Raw genomic sequence first — 24078 nt, forward strand, 5'->3', positions numbered from 1 at the left:
GCCATGTTCACTTGATGAACAGATTTTTATTTCCCCATATTTACACATCTTTGTGATTATTTAACACGACCTAATTGCCATGATGTGACATCATTAATGTACTCCACCCTCTAACAAGAAAGGCAAAGGAGAAGACCTCTTTTTCCCCCTCAGATTCAATTTATGCTTGCACCCCAGAACCCCAGTTTAGCTGTCCATGCTTGGGAATGCAGAGACTTTGGCAAAGCTTTTTTAATTGTGATAATTTATCAACTGTATAAAGTTTCCGCACAGCTTTACAGTATCATGCACAGGATAAGCAGAAAGTGGTAGCTGTACACGGGTGTTTAAAAGGGAAGGCTTTATGTGTCGAGCTTTGCAGTTCAGGAAATATAAAGCAATTAAATTATGGAGGAGGGTCCCATGTTCAAGGTCACCCTGGGATACATAATAGCATGCTGCCTGCAGACTAATTAATTAACTGAAGGAAGGAAATAAGTCAAACCAGAAAAGATCTGCTAGCAGATTGCTTTGATTCATAAAATGAGGTGATCAAAGCTGTGACAAGGACACAAGACCTGCAGCGCATCATCAAAAGCCCAGCACGGGTCGCTCAGGAATTCTCACCCTAGCTGAGAAGTTGGTACTAGTGATAGATGCTGGGCACCAGAGAGTCAGCTTTTCTCAGGTATAAGCCTTGTGGGGCTACCCATGTTATGATAGATGGCTCTACATGCATAGACACAAAGGGAATACTGAATGAACTCTGTGGCTTTAGAAAAAAGCAAACAAAGAAAACATAAATTTTGGAGAAAGAAGAGTGGAGAGGGGAGGAATTGAAGAGGAGGGAATGTGATTTTGTCAAAGATTTAATCAAAACACACACACTCTCTCTCTCTCTCTGTGTATGTCTCTCTGTATCTCTGTCTCTCTCTCCCTCTCTCTCCCTGTCTCTCTCTCCTCTCTCTCTTTCTCTGTCTCTGTCTCTGTCTCTCTGTGTCTCTCTGTATCTCTGTCTCTCTCTCTGTCTCTGTCTCTCTGTGTCTCTCTGTATCTCTGTCTCTCTCTCTGTCTCTGTCTCTCTGTGTCTCTGTCTCTGTCCCTCTCTCTCTCTCTCTCTTTCTCTCTCTCTCTCTCTCTCTCTCTCTCTCTCTCTCTATATATATATATATATATATATATATATATATATATGGGGGGGGGGGGGGTGTATGTATATGTATATGTATTTGAAATTCTTAAATAATAAAAATGGTGTTAGCCTGGCACTGGTGGCCCATGCCTCTAGTCTCAACACCTGGGAGCAGAGGGAGGTAGATCTCTGAGTTCGAGGCCAGTCTGATCTACAAAGAGAGTTACAGGACAACCAGGGCTACACAGAGAAACCCTGTCTCAAAAGAAGAAAACGAGTTTTTTAGCTTTGTGTTTTGTTTCCTGTGGAGTGTAGTCTGTAGGAAAGCTTCCTATTGGCCTTTGTTGTTGGGTGTGGCAAGCAGGGATACTGCTACCCTAGCAGCCAAGACTCCAACCTATCATTAACTATCACTTAAATCTACCACAATTCAACTGAGGACTGTATTTGGCTGGAAATGATGGTAAGTATATGTGATTCCAAGGCTCTGGAGCTCAGGGGATAAACACTGAGAGGCAGAGCATGTTTTGGTTTTCTGGGGGAGGGGAAGGTAGGTTTTTTTGTTTGTGTTTGCTTTTTGTACCTCTACATCAAGAGGATATTTTCACTAAAGAGGGTTAATTAGGTCCTGAGGCTACTGATACAGAACAAGATGAGTAGTCCCAGGAAAGACATACCCAGACAGAGAAAGTAAAGGAAACCTTGAAGCATATTCCTTTCTTCTAGAGCCTCAAAACATTGTTAGGCAAGATCATAATCCAGAGTCCAATCATGAAGGACGTAGACACAAGGTGGGGCACTAGAGAAGCAAAGAGTGAGCAAACGTGTGAAGAGGATGAGCTGAAGACGCTCAGACGGCCAAAGAGGAGGCTCGGTTCATAATAAAAGCAGGAGAACATGATCCAAAGGTGACTGCACTAAGACAGAAAACACAACGACAAAGAACATTCTTCTAGTAAATAAGGGAGCAAGTAAATCCATCTGGAAATGAAGACAATGGCACAGAACAGAAGTCATCCTGAGGAAGAAGTCACTCAATATCTACATCTCATCATGAAAGTCTCCACAAAGAGAGAAGAAGTCTCAGTCCAGGGATAAGGGTCAAAATAGTCTCAACCCAGAATCAGAAACAAGAATCCGAGATCTAGAAGCAAGGCTGGAAAATGATGGACGAGAATGCATTCAATCAGGATCCAGACACAAGCTCAGAACTAGAAAATGTGCCAAGATGGGAATGGAAAGAAGAGATTTGGAAAGTCAAGAAGATTGGCTGAAGCCTAAACAGGACACTCAGTCCACCTCCCTTGAGAGGCAAAAAGAAAGCAACAGACACCTAGGAAACCTGAGATTGAAAGATGAAAGAAATTATAAGAACAACAAGAGCATACAATATATATATTAAAAAAATAAACAAAACAAGTGGCTTCACAGTTGCAGACTCTGGAGTTCTGCTCTGAGCACTGCTGTGCTTGTGTGAGAACACAAATGATCCCTCAGCTAGCTACCAAAGCTTTTTAAAAAGGTCCATGCTTGCTAATGCCCAGGTAGAGCTGTGCAGAGCTGTGCAGAGCTGTGCACGGCTACAAGCTGCTGTTTCCTGAGCAAGAAGAAGGGGGAGAGGCTCCATCAAGAAAGAAGGCAACAAATCCTAGACCGCTGGAATGAGGACACTGAGTTCTAGAAACAAGGAGCAGACTATCGACGTAGGGAGTTACGGGATTTAAGAGTGGAGATGAAGCCAGCTGTAGCTCGGGTGATGAAAAATGCTGCAAGACTTCGAAGCAAATAAGTTTTTCGCATCTTGGTGCTCGGTATGAAATGGCAGGATCACAAATCCACACACAAAGAATGGGTTTCGGCTGCACATCTTCAATACATGGAATGAGTGCAGTCCCAAATGGGAACAGTTTAGGATTTCATAGACTTATACTTATTTAAGGCCTTTGCTTACCAAATAGCTACTAGCATCATAAGCTACATGGGTGTCACATTTTGTTCATTTAAAAATATGATTTTGTTTTATAAATATCAGACAGTGATACTAGTGATAATGTTTGCAAACGAGGTTCAACTCACTTCCATTTAACTTGGCAGGACTTTAGAAGCAGAATACTTGTTAATTCATGAACTCTACATTTCAAATATATATTTGAAAATAAGTATAAATAAATATAAAAGTTTCAGGTGGCATAAAACTTCATACACAGATTTTTCTTGTGTCTGATGTCCTGTGTACTTTTGTGCATCAGCTTGTACAGTTATTTTCATCTATTAATCCATGAAAGAAATATTATGCATATCCTTTGTAGAACATTACAAAGCAGACAAGCTGGGTAATGATAATAAAAATTATTTTCCCCAACAAAAAATAAAGCTGTTGAAAAGGGCTTGAATCTGAACAGAATTGGAGGATCAAATTCAATAAGACCATGATATTTTATTAATATAATTTTTAATCTGTACCAGCTTAGATGACTTCTGTCTCTGTTAACAGATAAATAAATGCCTTTAATATTCATCCCCATTGTAACACAGAATTTACATACCCCATGCCATTCAGAATATCTCCGTGCAGCTCTAACCATGTTCTAATCTCTTCTGTTGTAATAACAACTAGTATTATGTGTAAATTAAGGTGTAAGAACTCTGTATTGGGGAGACAAAGTGCACGGTTTAGCTAATAAAGCCTACAAAGAAAACAGATGAACAAGTGATGCTTTTGGATAGGTTCCATAAGTGAATTTCATAGAACACACTTAAGAGTAAAGAATAGGAACTTTTCATACTTAAATCCGGATCCTAACACCTCATATCCATGCAGCCTTACTAGGACAACTTAATTCCTCTAAAGCTTAGAGCCTAAGCTTCAATTCTTCTTAGCTATTAAATGAGATAATAAGTGAAGCCTGTTCTCTAAGGAAGCCGTTAAGATTCAGTGGGTTAACACATACAAAGCAGTTAGAACTCTGCCTGCCTAGGAAGCAGTCAGGACCTAAGGTGACTTATTATTTCAATGTGACTAGGAGCTGCTTTTCAATACGAAAACAATATATAATCCTAATTATACCACCACTACAGTTGTCCTTCATGATAGCGATGCATGGTTTCTGATAGAGAACTGGTATTTAATAATTCTTCTAGCTGTAGAAGTGACAAGAAGTACAAAATGTAGATGTGAAATTTTTAGAATTTATTCATATTTTATGGACTGATGAAACCCAGGGATTGGAAAATGGCAGCATTATAACTGGTTGTAGTTTTAGGCATAGCTGTAATTTAATTAAAGAGCATGCTTGCATTTGACTTTATGCCTGTCTTAAATTATATATATAATATGAATGTATATTCAGTATTTTAGAGCTTTAATAAGTAATATTGCTGGTTATCATCAAATTTTGTATCTTATCTTTGCTGTGGTAGTCCCTTGATTCCACCACCTCAATAACTAAGTCCATGTCACACAAAAATGTAAAAGTCTCTAAGTCTGTGCTTGGCTTACGTGCACCAGACTAATAGGGGAACATTTCCCTCTGTTCGGCAGTGTCGGCTGCTAACTGGAAAGTGTTCGCATTGATCGTTCCCACGCCGTCATAAAAAAAAAAAAAGACAAAGAGACATACCATGCCCAGAAATTTCCAGTTTCGGGAATCAGAACCTTTCAAGTTTACTGAAAGTTACACCTTAAAAGGGCCTATGCTGGGCAGTTATCATCTGAACATTCAGTTATTTCATTTGATTTTACAATAGAAGATATATCACGTGTACACTTGGAGTCCTTAAAACCACTACCTTGTCCACCTGGGGCATTAGCTAGATGGAATTTAATATTTATACCTCCTAAAGTTTTTCTGTGATATTGACATTTGTGTCTTACGTACAAGCATATTAACTAATTTATACTATTATTTAAAATGATCTTAAACTCACATGATAGGTTAACTTCGACCTGTTTATCTTTCTACAAAACTTTAAACAAAAAACATTTTCAAGATTTTGATTAAATTTATCCTGTTGCTTAATTTTTTTTGGTTGAATGTACAAGCATTATTTATTCATTTATTAATTTAACATAAATAATATTGTGATAAATATTCTTAAATACATTTCTTTTGTACACGTGAGAGAAATTCTCTGGGATAAAAGCACTATTATGGAAAACTGAAAAACTCTGGGTGCATGTATAATATCTTAAACTTCACTAAATATTGATAAAGGTATGGGCAAAATATATGTATAATCTCATAATCTCCTGGTAATTCTGATTGTTAAAATCATTTTGTAAGCATTTCTTCCAAAGCATCTATACTTTACCTTGAATGGCATTCATCAAATCCTGTTCTTCTTTTCGTACACTCAAATAAGATGTTTAGAATGAGGAAACACTAGAATCACTTCATCATGTCTGACATGTGAGGTTTGGTGACAACCTCACAACGCCATGGCTCAAATTTCGCAACCTATTACATGGTGGCTTTCAGAAATCACCATGTTCAAGATTATTCACAGAATAATAGCATTCGATTCTCCTGGAGTGGGAGGGGTATGGATTCTTGGCTGTCTTTAAGGAAAGGTAATTTGTAATTTTTAGACAAGTAACAGGACGTCCTAGTAAATGAATGGCACCTACCAGAAATAAAATGTTTAGTCAATGAGATGTGAATTAAGACGGAAAATTCAGGAAAAGACAAAGTCAAAGAAAGGCTTTGCCCGCGAGATCACCATCTGCTAAGCAGAGATAGCAGTCAGCTGTTCCCTAGTCTAGCCACTGGCCCATGCTAGCTGTCCATATGCGGCTAAACTTAATTTGTACAGGTTTTTAGTATAAGTTGTTAAATATATAGTATGCATTTAGTTTCTAATTACTCAGAGGCCATGGAAGAATTAGGGGTTTACTGAAACGGCCCAAATTGCAATGAATGAATTATTAACTAACTTTAATTTTGACATAAACTAGAGGCACACGACGTTCAAACCTGCTTTGTAACTCTTGTAAATGCCATTATTTTAGAGGGAATTTCCATATCCCTTTGGGGAAGATTTGAAATCTCACGTTGTAAGAACCATTTGTCTTCCTTTTCTCTGTAAATGCAATTACTGCCTTATTCTTACTTTCTTTCTCAAAATCAAAACAAAACAGGCTCTAATGTGGCCCGAGTTGGGTCCAAACCAGCTATGCAGCTGAGGGATCATAACTCAGGCAACCACCAGCTAATGGTCACATCACACCCACGTTCCACAGAAGCCTTCTCTCAATATCACTATGTTTTAGGGGGTAAAAGACAATTTTGCTTTGCTGACAAAGCTGATTGGAGGTAAAACTCTTAGAAGGCTCGAGGCTATATTATTATTTAGGAAGCAAAAAGATATCAATGTTATATATAATTAATGTAAACATCTCCCACATTCAGGAAAACGTAATAGTATGCTTCAAATGCTCAGGAGTTTCTTTAAGAGCATGCTCAGTACTGCAGGCAAAACTCCAGACAGCCCATGTATTTTCCAACTGTCATGGTGTGTTCCGTTTAAGATTGAATTCCTAACTAGAAGATGAGATGGCCGCACAGTGATGTGAGGCCAAAGACCTGGCAAACGCTGTGTGTCCTTCAGTTTGAGTGTGAAGTGATCAGTTAAGGTAAAAATGCCAAAATAACTTTTTCTTCTCTTCCAATTTAGTGCTGAGTACAAGAGAAGGACGAAATATGTCCAGAAAAGTCTTAATCCTGAGTGGAATCAAACAGTAATTTATAAAAGTATTTCCATGGAGCAGGTATGTAGTGACTGTTATGCAGACGACCACTGTGTGATGTGAGTGCGGTGATGACAGTATTGTGGAGGACTCAGGGTCTACATCAAGGTTTTCCAAACACAGCACGAGTTCGTTAAAGACACATGAGAAACCTATGCAGCGGTAATGGCTGAGTGGAGTTCAAAGGTAAGGTAAAGCAGACAAAGTAGCCAAAACAGGAACTGAGTTTACTGAAATGAGAATCCTAGAACAATTTAAAGCTTAAAACTTTCAATAAACCGAGTCAGATTTACAAGTTGGTGGGAAATACTTTCAACCGGCTGTATTTTGATTTTTCAGAAGGAAAATCGAAAGGGATAAGATATATAAAGTGTCTTTGTTTATTCTACCCAGAAAAGATGCAGAACTACATTTCTACAAATTAAAGCTTACCAAGAGGAGAAAACTAATGTTTATAGAAGATGGTGTAACGATGATTATCATAAAACTTTGAATCCAAAAACAAGTGGTTCTAGACAAGATTATATTAGTGGACATATCTTTTAATTTAAAAAACGTGAATTCCACAACTTCCATGGACATCAGTAGGAACTGATAGTTCAAACTGTTGAGCTTCATTTGTTCATGCATTTCACTTACTATGAATGAAAACAGAAACTTTTACATGCAAGATAATTTACAAAAATATATCTTTCAAAATGAGGTTTCTGGTTTTTTCTCTGGAAGATGATTCTGAATATGTAGTATTAATTTGGGTTCTTTAAGTTAAATTCTGCAAAAGTAAACCAATGCTTCATTTTGGGTAACGATTGAGGAGAAGAAAAATTTAAATACCTTAGATTTATGCTTTCATATGTTTAAGGAGTGTAGACTGCTTCTTATTAAATGAGGAGTGCAGATAGAAAAATAAGTGTGACCAGTTTGCTCGCAAGACAATGAGGTTTCCTATAATCAAACACTAGATTGAACTACAAATTGATCACTAAAATGTTACACAATATTTAACAGTCTTAAATAAAATACCAAGTATTCTAATAAATGAGAGAGTTCAAGGTATCATCTATGAATATGCTGAAATGAGTGTTGGAAACATGGATTGATGACTGCTGTGTCCGAATGCAGCTCATGAAGAAGACCTTGGAGGTGACAGTTTGGGATTATGATAGATTCTCTTCCAACGACTTCCTTGGAGAGGTAAGTCTAGATTTCCTGTTTGTTTGTTTGTTTTTGATTTTGTTTTTTGTATTGTCGCTATCTGGGACAAGTTAAAGCAAAATGAAAAGTAAATTTCTTGAGTTTACTCAATAGCCATTCCTGGACAAAGTCTTTAAACCGGCAAGTTTAGTTTAGTGAGTTACTTTTTGCATAGGTGACCAGAACATTAACAAGTAGTTTTCAATCTACCATTTGATGTACTTTTTAATTTATTTAAAGCCATAAATCTAAATTACAATGTGACTAAGAATGGAATCTGGAGGAGTGAACACAAGTTCAGGTGTTTCCATCAATAATGTTATAAACTAAGTGGTTTCTTTAATGCTCATTACTTAAATTATATATCTATATATGCTTATATATGTAAAATATATGAGATGTATGCTCCCCTATTTCAGCCACTGACACTAACACTCATTTATGCAAAGTTAATCCAGAATATATCTTTATGTTTGGTTTACAGACATATTTCAAAGTATTGACTTAGTGAAGACTTAATTTACTCCTTTTCTTCTATGAACCTAGATCATTTATCTACATCATATTTATAAAATTTATGATACCCATGACTATAAAAAATACAGTATTTTTGAACCATTAAAAAAGGGGAAAATACCAGATAAACCATTATACAGTATTTTCTCATCATCAGTTTGCAGTCACATCTATTTAAAACAGCAAAGTGTGTTTTAAAATGAAGGAATAAGGTAGCAATTGCAAATTGTGCATTCTTCTCATTATCTTGTCCATCTTCTGATTAAAATCATATGTATTTTCTGAAGTAAAAATTATTTTCTAGAACAACCCAAAACAACTTGTGTCTCAGAAAGAAAAGTCTAACTTACGACTCTGGTCTTTTTTTCATGCTACTCCAGTAAATTAGGGAATGGTCAAAGACAGTGTGTAGTTCAGTTTAATCACAAATTTATTAAGCATCTTGGGTTCACGAAGCATAATTCTCAGTATTGTGGCTGAAGAAAAGTAGATAAATAGGAAACAGAAAAATAGGTAAGCGAAACAAAAACTGAGGAGGCCGACATCACCATTGTTAAGGCCGTGTTTAAACGTCAGGTCATATCCCTGTTTATGTTCGAGCTCACAGAAACACTAATACACCGCGTATAGCCCAGTCCCCCCTTTTTACCTCTTCATCGTCCTTTCCCAGGTATTGATTGATTTATCTAGCACATCTCATCTGGACAACACTCCTCGGTGGTATCCTCTGAAAGAACAGACTGAGAGCATTGACCATGGCAAGTCTCACTCCAGTCAAAATAGCCAGCAGTCCCCAAAGCCCTCTGTGATCAAAAGCAGAAGCCACGGTATCTTCCCTGACCCATCCAAGGGTAGGAGATATTTCAAGTAGAACACCACTGTGTTTCTGTTTGTTCAGTCAGTAGCTTCGTGGACATGAGTGCCTCTGTGTTCAATGGATACTGTAAAGTTGGGTTCTGTTGGGAAAGTTACTGTGGTATCATAAAAAGGAAGCTCTGGATTAGGAAGAAAGGAGCTCTAGGCACATCTCAGCATATTCTTAGGTGTCAGCCTGGCCATCTTCGTTTCCTTACTTTTTGAAGATTATATTGGGCTACATGAGGTAATTCTGGTTCATAAAACCCATAACGATAGGATTTCAGAAAATTCACTGATCTATCTCAAAAAGAGTATAAAGTTCCCTCTTTTAGATTTACTGAAAGCATGACCATTAAGTATATTCTTTTTCATTTTTTTCAATCTCTGAATTCTCATATAGTCAGTCTACAAACAAAATTTTTGTATCCTGTTTTTACTTATCCTTTGAGGAGCATTTTCTCCATGTTACCAAAACAAACAGCAACTCAAATTCTTCAAGTCTTTCCTAAACGTTGGATCTGAACTACTAATAATGTTACATGCACAGTGTTTGGCAATATGCACAGCATTTCTGTAACAATGGGTTGTCCCTTTAATTTTTTAAATTGCTGTTCTACAGCATAGCTAATCCTCCCCATAACTCATATATTCACCAAGCAGAGTATGAGATAAACTTGTGGTGGCAGGATACATTAATATTTGTGAGTGTTAAAGGTGATTAGTGAGCGCTGTTGCCTTCTGAAAATGCTTCCGTGTGCACCAAAAGCGGGGAGATTGTGTTACGGTGTTCTGGGTGGCGAGAAGCTGCTGTCACCTGTAATAGGCCATTGAGTTAATGTAACTAAGAACTGCTGACCACAAAGAAAAATGCTGAAGATGGTTTCTGAGGATGTATTGTAGATTGGGATTGTATTCCACTTAAGCCACTTCAACTTCGCCGTGCTAAACATTATGAAAGATAACTGACATACACTCTCAATCTCAATCTCTCTCTCTCTCTCTCTCTCTCTCTCTCTCTCTCTCTCTCTCTCTCTCTCTCTGTGTGTGTGTGTGTGTGTGTGTGTGTGTGTGTGTGTGTGTGTTCTCCCCATCTATACGGTCTTAGTTCCCCGAGACAATGATTCTATATTATTTATACTTTAGTAAGTTCTACTGCTAACTCAGAATCTCGCTCTGTTTTTACTTAAGCACGTCCCAAGGCTCAGTAAACCCACTGTGTTTTACTAACCTCTACTACAATAAGCAGAGCTGGTATGGAAGGGGAGAGCTGAGACATTCGTACCCGAGGCTTTTAAGAACTCATTTTCCTTTTTTACCCTAACAAACTGTATTGATTATCTGGGAGTTTCACATAATATACCCCACCCCACTTCCTAGTCCTCCCAGGTCCAGCCCCTTGCATACTCTTCCACAAAAAAGAATAAAGGTGAAAAAAAGAAAAAATAATAAGGAAAGAAAAAAAGATACACCAGGTCCAATTTCTGTTGCTCAAATACTCATTGAAACATGATCAAACTCCCAATGCCCAGTTCCGTAAAGAAAACTGATCCTTCCCACCCCCCGTCTCCCCCACACACACACACACACGCTCTCACACCTCCAGAAGCTATCGAATGTGAGGAGCTACATGTCAGTATCCCTATCACAATTTTTGAGAGTTCTCTTCAATGGCTTCCTACATTGACTGTTTCTTTGGGGGGTGAGGAGGAGAGGCGGGTATCACAAAAGCCTTCTACATCTCTCATTCTCAACTTTGAGTCTACATTCGTCCATACCACTGCAAGAGACGCTTCCTTGCCCTTTACAATCAGGGGCAGCCAGAATCATGGACTTCCACGGGGTTTCTGGGACAGCACAAACCAAGAACACCCATGCAGCCTCCAGCAAGCAGCATGAAATTGGAACTTCAGCAGTCTTGCGTTGTCTGTGGTGCTGGAGGCCATGTCAAAGTCCTTAGTCCATACTGCCACTGGGGGCGATGTTGTCCGCGGCCTGTGCTGCAACCGAGGGCCATGTTGATGTCCCTGGTCTGTACTGTCACCGGAGAACTCATTCTTCTTAATAAATGAGTTTCTTCTCCAGACTGACCTCCCTTTGCTTCCTCCCCTGACTTGTTTTCTAAGTGTTTAATAGCATTACTCTGTTGTGTGGAGTGGCACAAATGGCGGAGAGACAGCATTAATGTAAACCTTAGACTGTTTCCAATTGCATGTAGACTAGACTTCTACAGCAAGGCACGATGAAGCAACTTTAACTCATTTTTTTATCCCTTTGTCATCAGACATGCAGGTTCCCACCATTGAGAAGTCCCACAGTAGTCCTGGGAGCTCAAAATCTTCATCTGAAGGCCACCTCCGATCTCACGGACCATCTCGCAGTCAAAGCAAAACCAGTGTCGCCCAGACCCACCTGGAAGATGCAGGGGCGGCCATAGCCGCAGCTGAAGCCGCTGTGCAACAACTCCGCATTCAACCAAGTAAAAGACGCAAATAAATTCCTCAGCATGGCAGCTTAATGTTCATCCGTTGCCTTCCTCTCCTGCTGTCTTTCCCTGTCTGCTTTCTGTTTTCTGGCATCCCCTGCTCACTCTGTTCTCTGTCCTTTTGTCTGTGTAAGAACAGTATCAACACATATAAATATGCTCTTCTTTTACTTTCTCTCTTTTATTTTTTTTATTTTTTTTAATTTTCATAGACTGCAATAAAACTGGCTGTTTCTCCTTTGTTTCCACCGTCCATCCAACCCGGTTCACAGTATTTGGTAGCCGTGTCTGTGAAGCCTGCAGGCAAAGCAGCGTTGTGTGTCTTTTTGTGTGTGCACTTCCTTCTCCTTTAGAACACAGGAACTATAAGCACAAGGGACTGCCAGCTTTCTAGCATTCTCCCCAGGGAAGCAACCATGGACACACACACACACACACACACACACACACACACACACACACACACACACACACACGTTTACATCAGGTTAGCAATGATACTTGGACCTGAAACGTTTAACGTTTAAGCAGATGCTTATGAGACCAACGGTCAAATTCTAGAACCTAGGGTGAAAAGCCACCTGGAGCACTGTCTAAAAAAGAACGTTACAGGAAGGAGCTTTCCATGTGCGTCTCCGGAAGAACACGTGCAGGAATTCGTAGTCTCGAAACTACGCATTTTTTTTCCTATGCATATTCAGTGATGTGAGGAGGGCAGCTTAATCTCCGTGAGGGTCACTGTCTGGTCCACCCTGCTGGATCACACTTTGTACAGAATAAAAGAGTTTACAAATTCTTGTTTTTTTTTTCTTCTTATCAGTGGAATGTTTTCAAAGTCAAGAAGTGCCATGTCTAGTAGTTTTAGTCAATTAAAGTCTAGCCATTAATCGACGAGCTTTCATTCATGAAGTTTTCTGACACAACTCTATAAAAAAAAAACTTGGCTCTCGGCACACGGTCACCTCTGAGAAGCTTCGGCCAGGCCATGGAGGTACCGTGTGTCGTCTTCCTCACCCCCTAAGCCCTCATTCCCCAGGAAACAGCCAGTTTTAATCCCCTTCAGTGCTGTGCATGTGGTATCGTCTTGGCATCTGACAACACAGTTTAAACAGAGCAAAAGCACACTTCTGTTTGCATGAGTCACATTTAAGCTGGTTCCATCTGAGCATACACTCTGGGTTTCCATTTCACCCACACGGCCACAGCAGCACATAAAAGCGGTCAGTGTAATCATGCCAGGAAGCAGCACAGACACAGCATAGCAGGCGTCCTCCCCATTCAGAGAACTCAGTCTGATAATCTGCCTCCACCAGCCAATGGCAGCCAAGACCAAAGCCAGCTAGCCCTCAGGAAGGTGATGTCCGATGGACCAGTCAAGCCAGAAGGAGGTGAGCAGAAAGGCCCCGTTCAAAGCACACTACAAGAACGTCCCCCAAATTTAAACCTCTCGTCCTTAAGTTTTAGAGATTGTCTAATGAAACATGTTTATCCCTTTTTAATGTGCTTTTGTGGGCATGGCATTTTAGGATTTCATCTTCACCATGTAAGTCCCAAGATCAGTCTCCTATTATATCGACTATAGTGATTTGTATTTTTCTATGCACTGGGCGCCTTTTGACTTTTGTTGGAAAATAGTTTAACAGTATTCATATTGCAGAATGGAATGCATGCTACTAACCTAATCTGTTCAAGCATGACTATAAAATATGTTGCATTGTGATAAAAGTTTACACTGCTCACAATTCAAGTTAGCGTACCAGTTGGAATGTAGATCAGTTTCTTGTTGAATACTATTTGACGTGTAAAATCTGGAAATGCTTAGAGGAAAGTGAAGGAAAAATTGTTAATGCACTCATTCACCTTGGCACAGAGGAAGTTCTCTCCTGAGCCTACAAGCAGACAACTTCTGTGCGTGTTTCCGTAGCTGTTAAGTGTATCAGCTGTGTTGGGCATGTGAATATCCAAGTGCCTGTGTAATAAATAAAGTATCTTTATTTCATTCATAAACTACTGGGTTCTGAGCCATTGTTATGTAACGCAGCATAAAATGAGTGTGTTGGTTTTGTTTTTATTTTTCTCATTTAATTCCTTCCAGTAGAAAATGGTCACCAATACATGCTAATTAGAGCTATGATGACAGAGACATTTGGGAGCATAACAAAGTTCCACACTGGAAACACTCTAAGCCAGAAGGAAAAAGCATTACCAATAAACCAGAGTTCACATGGAAACATGAGTTAGTGGGGTTGGGCTGGTAAGCAATGATTTCCCTATTCCTAAACTCCCTTGCCAGTCCTCGTGTCTGATCTAGTTGACAATCTTGTAAGACTTTTGCATAAAGGGAGGTAAATAGCAAGTCCCTGCTTTGAATCTCACAACTATAGTAAGAAAGGAAAAAGCTGATATATGTGGCTAGCTTGACCCCCCCCCAATCCAGAGTTTCCATGCAATAAAGACTCACTGCCCATTTCAAGAATCAAACTAGGGTGCTTTAAGTTTTTTCTAATTTAATTCAAAATCACATCGAAACAAAATAATAATTCTAAAGTCTGCATTTTCATAAATAATTTCCAGCCCTGAAATCCTGTTTTACATATTTGCTACGAATTAAAATCATACCTTTCATCCTCCTATAGTATTTCCACAGAAAACTCAAAGCATCAAATGTGCTCCTTTCACACATACCAGGTCTGTGAGGGTAATGGTCACTTGAGGCGAGAGAGGGACACTGTACTGAGGGCTTCTGCACATTTCAATCTGGGTAAGAAAGCAGCTAGCTTAAACTCAACACCGAGTGTGTGTTTCCCAGTGCAGTTTAAAGACTAACACCAGAGTGTGCTGTTCTTTTCCCTTGTTCTCTTTCTAGAGTATTCTGAACACGATTAACATACTACTTCTTGTCCAGGCATAGTTTCAAACCTTTTAATCCCAACACTCAGAGATAGGAAGATCTTTGGAGTCTCGGGCCACCCACGGCTACATAGTGAGAGTGCATTTCCCAAAGTGGGACAAAGGAGAAGGAAAACAATTCTGCTTCTTACCTTTCATTCTCTAAAATAAGCTTGAGGGCTGATCTCATGTCTTCCTTGAGATACAGCATTGACTTTAAATGTCACAGTAAGCTATTTCTGATTCCTTTCGAGCCTTACTTTAATATTGCAATTTACTTATTGCTATATACTCATTTGTAAGAGTTTAATCATAGACTTTCTCTTAATGTTTGTATGAAAATAAATTTAGTCCTTTTACAAGTAATGCTCAAATATATATTTGCTATTTAAAGAACTGTGTAACTGGATTAGAAGTCACTCTTTATTGATTTCCAATCAGAAGAAAAACTAAGTAACAGCTTTTTACATATTTATTACACCCTAATTAATGACAAAATTCTATTTTCTAAAATATGAATATATTCTTGTCCTGTTCCTATATGTCATAATAATATAAGTTAACAATAACTTTGCCCAGTCTTTATTATAAGCATACCATAGAATTAAATTTATGTAAAACTCAATGTAACTTATTTTACCTAGAGAATAAACTGCCCAGGAATATGAATATATAACAGAGTTTTCACTCCTCCCCTGCTGCAGAAGTAATGGCAATATTTTTATGTGTTTGATTACAGTTCTATCATTTCAGTCTTCCCAAGGTAGTTCATGTAATCGTACTTGCACTCTGGAAATAAGTCTATTTAAATAGTTAGTGACATTGTACAAAGTATAGTGCCATCCATGACTCATCACAGTAACTGGATGACTAAGTCATTCGCATGCTCAATCCTGTTCAATGGGATAATCAAAGGGTCAGAGCGTGGGATGCTGAACAGCTCCAAGCCCAAGCTGTCCCTGTAGCCCATGTTTATGGCTCTGAAGTCTTGCCTTCTAAACATAACACATCCTTTGAAATCAAGCTGTCTTATTTTAGATGGAAACGATCATGATTTACTTACTTTTTAAATAACCAAACATCTCATAAATTATTACAAATAGCTAGAACTGGCGGCCGAGGACAAATTCGACGTTCTCAACCTACATGACACTCCTTTCTAAGGATGGTGATTTGAGCTCTTCGGCTGCAATGGAAGAAACCATTCCACTGCACAAAGCACAGAGAGGCAGGAGGCAGGTCTCTAGAGGAAGCTATGTGTGCATCTGTAGGTATTTCAATCAAGGGTGGCAAAATTTCCCCTAAAGAGCTTTATAAGCATCTCAAAAGATTTAGGCTTGCACTAGCATAATATATGGGTCAAGCAAGAATTATGGGATAAGCCAATGGAACTTTTACTTTCCCTCTGAAGTTGAGTTGCAGCCAAGAAAAACACTAAAGGGAAGAATTAGACCAATTTCACCAAATCACCCTGATGTCAATAATATATGCATTATATATAATAAATTTATAATATATAATGCATATAGTTGGATTTAGAACAAGGACATTTGGCAAGTGTTTTGTTTGTTTATGTTATTCTTTCATATTTCCTTGCTTGAGCACAGGCTCTGCTATTCATAATAACCAATAAATTAAGGTTAGGAAACAGTTTTGGTTACTTTTATTTTTACTTTTCATTTTTTTAATAAAGTTTTTTAGGCACGGTTCTCCTGCAAAAGGGCTATATAATCCAGGCTGACCTGAGACTCTCCTGACTCTTCACTATACAGTTTAGAAGACCAAACCGAAACTCAAACAAATACCAATCTCATTTAAATCCTGGCAGTCCGCTTACTTGACAACCAATTTTAAGTGCAAATTTCAGCTTCCCTACTATTTTTTTTTTTTGACACTAAGGTCTGAAGTGTTCGTTTTAGGTTCAGAAGCAGGTAGTGTAGAATAAGTAGATTTATCTCTCCTCCTGAGCAATAGAGTGAGGTGATTTAGACTAGTTGAAGAGGGGATGTATGAAGATATAAAAATAAGAGATAAAGGTAAAGGCACACATTTGTTGGTTGGCCCAGTTGTAAGACTAAAGCCTGAAGCTACTTCCACAGGTGGATGTTAGAAATCCCACAGTCAATAAAGCTCATTGTGGTGCCTGACTAGGGTGTCCCAAGTCCTGTGCCCTACAAAGCCATCATTCTATGGGAGTTGCTCTCTTGGAGAAGTGGTAGTGGGTGGCTGGCTGGGAGAGGTTGGAATCTGGGAGAGAACAGAGTTGTTGGTTACAAGGGTTTAATAGCTAACCAATTTCTCACTTTTTTTCCTGACTGAGAGTAGACAAATAAGTTTTGTCAGAATGGATTGAGTGTGTTCTATTTCTGAAAAGGACAGGGACTTAAGCAAAGTAAAGCAGAAAACAAGACAAATCAAATTTGGTCATTTCTGGGTTTGGATTGCCTTCATTTTGTGTGTAAATGGTTAATAAACACAGATTTTTACATTCTTCAATTTGATGTATTCGTACAAAAATAAAAAAGCCAGATTTTTTTGGCAGTTTGAAATTACAAGAAAATTGACATTCTGAACATTAACAGAGTAAATATCCCTGCCCCACCCCCACAGCCTGAGAAAGTCAATATTCAAATCACTCAAATTTTTCAGCTTTCACTATTCTGGGCCTGTTTTGTGCGGGTGGGAGCAGTCTTTGTGTGTGAGAATCAAAATGTTTTTTGAGAGTTTCCACATTTTAGAATGATTGTATATGTTTTCAAATATTTTAAGCATTTAAATTGATTGCCAGAAAGCTCTACTTTGATGCAGAGTCGCAGACAGTGACTCCACAGTTCTGCACTTTTCCTTTCTGAAGGAGACCACATGATTCCCCATCAATGGATACTTTTGTTGTTTTCTCATCATAGATATGGGTCTCCAATAAGCCATTAACAACATGCTTTGGTCAACCTTGAGAATTTTTATTTGTTTAATTGCATATGACTGGCAACATCCACTGACCTTAAATGTAAAACCACCAAAACTCGCTTTCAATGGTGCTATATATTACTATACTGACCAATTCTGGGACTAAATAATAAAGATGAGAATATTGATCCACGATCTAAGAAATCCCAGCTTTAAGAAACAGAGGCTTATTAAATATTACATATGTTTGCAGTGGTTCTCAATCTTCCTAATGCTGCAACCCTTTCATACAGTTCCTAATGTTGCGGTGATCCCCCCAAACATAAAATTATTGTCACTGACACTTTATAATTGTATTCTTGCCACTGTTGTGTATTATAATGTAAGCATCTGTGTTTTCTGATGGTCGTAAGTGACCCCTGTGAAAGTGTTGTGACCCACAGGTTGAGAAGTGCTGCAAACACTAACCATGAATGAAACCAAGTTTGAAAAATATAAATTTCTTTGCCTTGGACTCCAGCAAGTTGTTTTCCACTTAGCATTGGAAATCTTGAACTGAGGAAATACAGCAGGCAAATAAATGAAGGAAAGACTCATGGGACACAAAGAGCATAGTGGAGACAGAGTAGGGACATTAGACAAGCTGAGATGTGACTGTGACACCAAGAGCTTTCTCATCCGGGAGAGGGAAAGGTAGAATGACCAAGGGAGAGGGAAAGGATGGTCAGAGACGCTGTTGGACGACTTAGAAATATTTCCTAAATCCAATATCAAACAACGAGGAATTACTTGAAAATTTTACTATGTTTGATCTACACATATTATACACAGATTCTAAAACCATACTTTATCATTTTTTCCATTGGGCTAGGTGGGAGGAGGTGAAGGTGTGAGATATGATGAGAGAAATCTTCAGGTATATCAGCTTAACCTATCAACATCATACGTTTATTTTATTGCAGTATATGTTTTGATATGTAATTGGGTGTCAAGAAACTACAAAATATTTGTTTTGAGAAGATAACATCAGAAATACACAATTTTGATTGGGATCTTGAGTGTGTTTAAATGTGTCAAAATAAGTAACATAGATATGATGATGTAGCTTTATATTCATGTGAATTCATATTCTTATAATTAAACATCACAAGCTATAAAAGGTTAAAAAAAAAAGATAGGCAAAGTACCTGATAAAGGTCACAGGCATGCGTGCCTTTCTTAAAACTATAAGAGAGTGAAATAAAAGCCAGTCGTATTTGTTCTTTAGAAAACCATTGGCTAAGATCAAGTGTAGAAAGCCATGGTAGCACAATCTCCTTTACCTAACTGAACAGATAAGTTTTAGAACTGCATGCTTTCTAGTTCTGAAGGTCACTGTTTCCATTTAAGGAACAGAAAATGGACATGTCTACAACTCATTGACTCAAATGTCTTTCAATATAGGTAAATCTATTGTACATTATTAATTTTAGTTGTTTTAATATGTTCTTGCTAATGGTATTACTTAAGTGAATAACTCCTGGGTTAATATTTTAACTCTCCTCAACTAATAATTTATAAGAATATTTCAAAGGCTTCATATAGAGACAAACCTTTGGGAATATATTTCTATTGTTCTATACGTGCCAGTTATCATTATTTACTCTAAGTTTCGTTGTTTCGTTTTGTTTTGTTCGAAGCAAGGAGAAAAGTCCAGTTTTTGTGTTAAATATATTTTCTAGTTTAGACCACAGACTAGTCACTAGAGACATAACATTCTGAATGAAGCACTTTCTGAAGAAACAAAATGTGAATGACGGGCATCATTAAATGATTGATGATTGATGATTGTCAAGAAAGCTTTTGCTAAATGGTATCAATTTGCAATCACTATTAGTCCCCAATGATCACCGTAGGCTTTTCTCACTAAAGTGACCACTTCTTCAAAAACTTCTTTTTGGCACTCTGTACAAGAAGTTAAACTTTCATATTAAAGTATTAGTCAGTTTTCATTCTCATTTTCTCTCCTGTACGGTGATGTTTATGGTATTTCCATGTGATACTAGAGCATCATATCTCAGATAGATTATAATGCCAATCTTTTCAAGCTTTCATAACTTGGCAATGATAAATAGCAATATGTTTAACTTATATAAATCCCATGGGATTACGTATCATTTGAGTGTATTGTGAATGTGTACCCACATTCTTTTCCTGACCATTTCTTCCCTATCCCTCTATGACTTCTCTCCCAACTTCATATGCTTTCATTATGCTTTAAACCGACTGCATACATTTAGTGCTGCCTGCATGTGCATGGATGTAGGACCAGCTACTAGAGCGTGAGTAACCTTCAAGGACCACATCTCTGAAAAAACATCTCCCTCCTCCAACAATCAACAATTGCCTTCTCAATAAGGGGTAGGACTTCATGAGCCCCTCCCCGGACAATTATTAAGTGATTTTAACATATAGAAATATTAAGTACATTTAAAGGTACACCAGTGTGTAAAGATCTACCAAGCAAATTGTTACACGCAATCATATTTTTTTTATAATATTCAAAGGCAGGAGAATAGCAAGGGCTTCCTACTCAAAACCTCCTTACCTCACTTGACTCTCAGATTTTGTGCCTTATTTAGCTCTAGTACATTTCAGGTCATCTTGTTTCTCATGCCATTTAATACTAATTTATAATAATTAAGGGTTTCAAACATTTTTTCACATTGTATGAATTTTCATGTTTCCTTGGGCATCAAATTGATTTAAATTACAACTGTGTATCCATATCCATTGTTTCTTCTTCCTGAACTCTGACTGGTCAGGTGTCTATTGGCTCTTATCACGCTGTCCCAAACTCAGGGAGAAGGAATAGTGCATTATAACAGGAAAATAAACTGTATTTCTGTTCATATTTTGAAAGACAGATGTATCATCTTTTTAATTCATTTGTTAAAAGTTAATTGTTTAGCATGCAATAGGAGAAAATGAATTATCATCTCGATTAAAATTTGAAGAGAAACGGAAGAACATGAGTTATGGCCAGCCTAGGTTACAGAGTGAGACACTCTCTCAAAAGAAGGAATAAAAAGAAACATTGAAAGTTTCTTGGCATCCAATAAAGAGCAAGCAGCATTTTCCCATGCCCATTCTTTCTCATATTCATACGTATACTTCTTTAAGCACATTACATTTCAGAACATCTTCAAGTTGTCGTGTAACTACAGCAAACAAAATAGACAGAAATCTCTGTCTTGAGACACTCCCATCCTATGTAGCAATATTTATTAAATAGCCAGTGAACTGGTATCTTGGAAGAATTGCGAAGCAGGAGAAACTACATTTTCTCTAAGTTCATCTGAAAGGGAGATTGGTTTGTAGTCAATGACAAGTTTATAGGCTAACAAACTTCAGCAAACTTAAATACCTGGAAATAAAACTATTTTAAACTGTTATTATTTGACAACTTTGGATAACGTGTTTCGATTGTATCTGTCCCTCCTACATCTCTTCTCGAATTCCCTTCTACATTCACCCAATTTTGCATCCTGTTTCTAACACCATCAAGCCCAATTTATGCTGAGCAAATAAATGTTCTTGGATGTATGCCCTTCCACTGGAGCACAGTTGCCTTACCAGGGCTACAACCCTTAGAGAACACTGACACTCCTCTCCTCAGCAGATAATCATTGCCAACAGCAATTACGAAATTTCATGCCCATGTCCCTCACTGTGTGGAAATTTGATCTGGCTTGAATCACACAGGTTCTGTGCACGCTGTCACAACAACTGTGAGTACATATGTGTAGCTGCTCTACTCTGTCCAGAAGATACCGGCTCCCCGTAGTCAGCCACCAACTCTGACTATTACACTCTGTATGTCCCCTCTTCAGCAACGATTTCCGAGCCTTGGGAGGTGAGGATGAGAAATATTTGTCCCATCAAGAGCTAATCATTCTTCAGTCTCTCTGTGCCTTGGCCTGTTGTGTGCCATTACCATCTACTATTACTAAACTTTCTTTTGAAGTGGGTTGAGAGACCCAATAATCTATAGCTATAAGGATAAATCACTAGGAGCCAGTCTAATGCTATGTCCATTTAGCAAAATAATTGTGGTTGGCAATTATATTTTCTAGCCCAGCTCTGAACCTTTATCGTACTCTCTGGAGACTCTCTGGTATCCATGGGAACCAACTACAGAAAAGCAGTGATGAACAATGATCATTTGGAAATTTTAAAAAGATGTCAGATGCCCTGGTTCTACACAGGCATCTATCAAATATTTTCTTAGCATCCTCTTTACAACCACTGGATAAATTTAAGCAACATGAAATGTACTAGCCAGTGTTTGGTGGAGTATAACCATACACACATATTTGCCAGCTTATCACTCCTACTGGAAATGCACTACCTCATTTCCTTTGAGTTGAATTTTATGCATTTGTACATGATACATTACAGGCTGGCCATGTGATAAAATGCTTCCCCAGCATGTAGGATGGTCTGGGTTCACGTTGTAGAACAACATAAACACAGTGAAAACAATCCGGTGGCCAAAACCATAATCACAGCATTTGGATATATGGGATAGAGGGAGCAGAAGTCCAAGGCTGTTTCCTTGGTACCTTCTTAACTCATCTTGAGGGACATTAGAACCTGTACCAGATACAAATAAATAAATAATAATAATGGATTTCATTTAAGGATAATATCTCAGTTGTCAAATGTTTATTATGGCTGCTTCTAGAACTATTTTCTTATTGGTTAGCATACTACCGAACAGTCTCCTTTTTCCTGGATGATTTTTTCCTCTCTCTGGTTATTAGTTGTCATAAATACACATCTGACCCTGTAATACAAGGATATTGTCAGAAAAACATGAGAGATGCTATTTCTCCTTCAAATGCAAATCAAATTAATATTGAAAATTAAGAGCTACCCCTGAAAATGAAACTGTATTTTATCTCATTTAAATATGATCCTCGACATTTTTCACTGACAAAAATCTTTATTGAATGAAAGTCTTAGTGAAAATCAAAAAATACACTTAACATAATCTTAGTTCATTCTATTTACCTGAATGGAGCTAAAATTATAATTAGATTTATTCAAGATAAAATGAATTGACTTCCTTGATTTTATTTAAGGTATTTTAATCAAACTTTATTTAACTATGCAGTATGAGATTTTAGTGCTAATTTAAATCGTGTTTTGTTTTTTTTTCTTCCAAAATCAGCTCTGAATTAAATGCTTCAGAGAAAAGGTAGACATCTTAAAAAGAAAATTATAGGCAGGCCGGAGATTCGAGGCCAGGCTGGCCTAAACAGGATGAGTTCCAGGACAGTCAGGGCTACACAGAAAAAGCTTGTCTCAAAAAAACAAAAGAGAGAGAGAGAGAGAGAGAGAGAGAGAGAGAGAAGAGAGAGAGGAATTATAAGATAAAGGCATATACTATATTTTATAAGCCATTATGAAGAATTTATATTAGAAAAGCTCCTCACTGTTGTTTTATTAGATTAACTTCACTCTCACGTGTTATGTTAAAGCATACCATTAATTCTGTACCCCAAAGGATCATTGATTCTATTCCTATAGTGCCAGAATTGATGATGGTTAGTGAGTTTAGGAAATACCTGGCAGGTACTGGTAGTACTGAATAAAAACAGAACAAGTTGATCATTCAAATATCTTAACATTTTCATTCATGGAGACAATATGTATGGAAACAGGGACACAGGGACATGATTAAGTGCATTCCAACTTCCTGGACAATATCAAAGGATACTTTTCATCTCCATTCCACCTCTAGAGGCTCTGTGAATATGGAACAACTTGTTTTCCATGGTTATAAAGAGAAAAGATAGCAGAATTTCATGAATCATGGCTTGCATAATGATATGAACAATGTTAGTCGTTTGTATATAAAACTCTTATAATGACTGTTATACAGTCAACTAATATTTTTTTGAAAGATGTTTCAGCAGCATCATCACTTCAATTGTTCAACTCCAGGGTTTACAAGTGATCAGGTCAGGTGTCAGAGATGCTGATCTTCAATAACGTTCATTGTGAAAATTTATGGCATATGTGACCAACTGCAGATAGCAGTGAGGAAGCTTTCTGTGCCAGTTTCCAGTTTACAAACTATAAAAATGCTTATAGACTATGAAAAAATGTTTCAAATATTTATTTTAAAATGTACTGAATTGATTTGAAATTTAGCTTCTAAAATATAAAAAATGCAGCATCTCTCCTTGAATTAATAACTCTGAACTGTAGTGGGAAGTACCCAAAAATTTGGTCAGACAAAATTCAAAGGGAGACATAATGAATAATGCTAGTTGTATTGTTGTATTTGCACTTAAATGCTGACATCTTCAAATCCATTTTCAATAA

General features: G+C 37.8%; 1 protein-coding gene across 1 annotated transcript in view; it reads left to right on the forward strand.

Annotated features, from left to right (window-relative positions):
• Window positions 1-24078, forward strand: part of LOC116904155 (protein piccolo-like) — a 44663-nt gene that overhangs the window by 15008 nt on the left and 5577 nt on the right. The window contains exons 5-8 of the mRNA XM_032907053.1: window positions 6785-6878; window positions 7980-8051; window positions 9238-9418; window positions 11707-11901. Coding sequence (XP_032762944.1) covers window positions 6785-6878; window positions 7980-8051; window positions 9238-9418; window positions 11707-11901 — 542 coding nt within the window. The remainder of the gene's footprint in view (window positions 1-6784; window positions 6879-7979; window positions 8052-9237; window positions 9419-11706; window positions 11902-24078) is intronic.

The sequence above is a fragment of the Rattus rattus genome, chromosome 6 (genome assembly GCF_011064425.1).
Source record: "Rattus rattus isolate New Zealand chromosome 6, Rrattus_CSIRO_v1, whole genome shotgun sequence".
In the NCBI taxonomy this organism is placed as follows: Eukaryota; Metazoa; Chordata; class Mammalia; order Rodentia; family Muridae; genus Rattus; species Rattus rattus.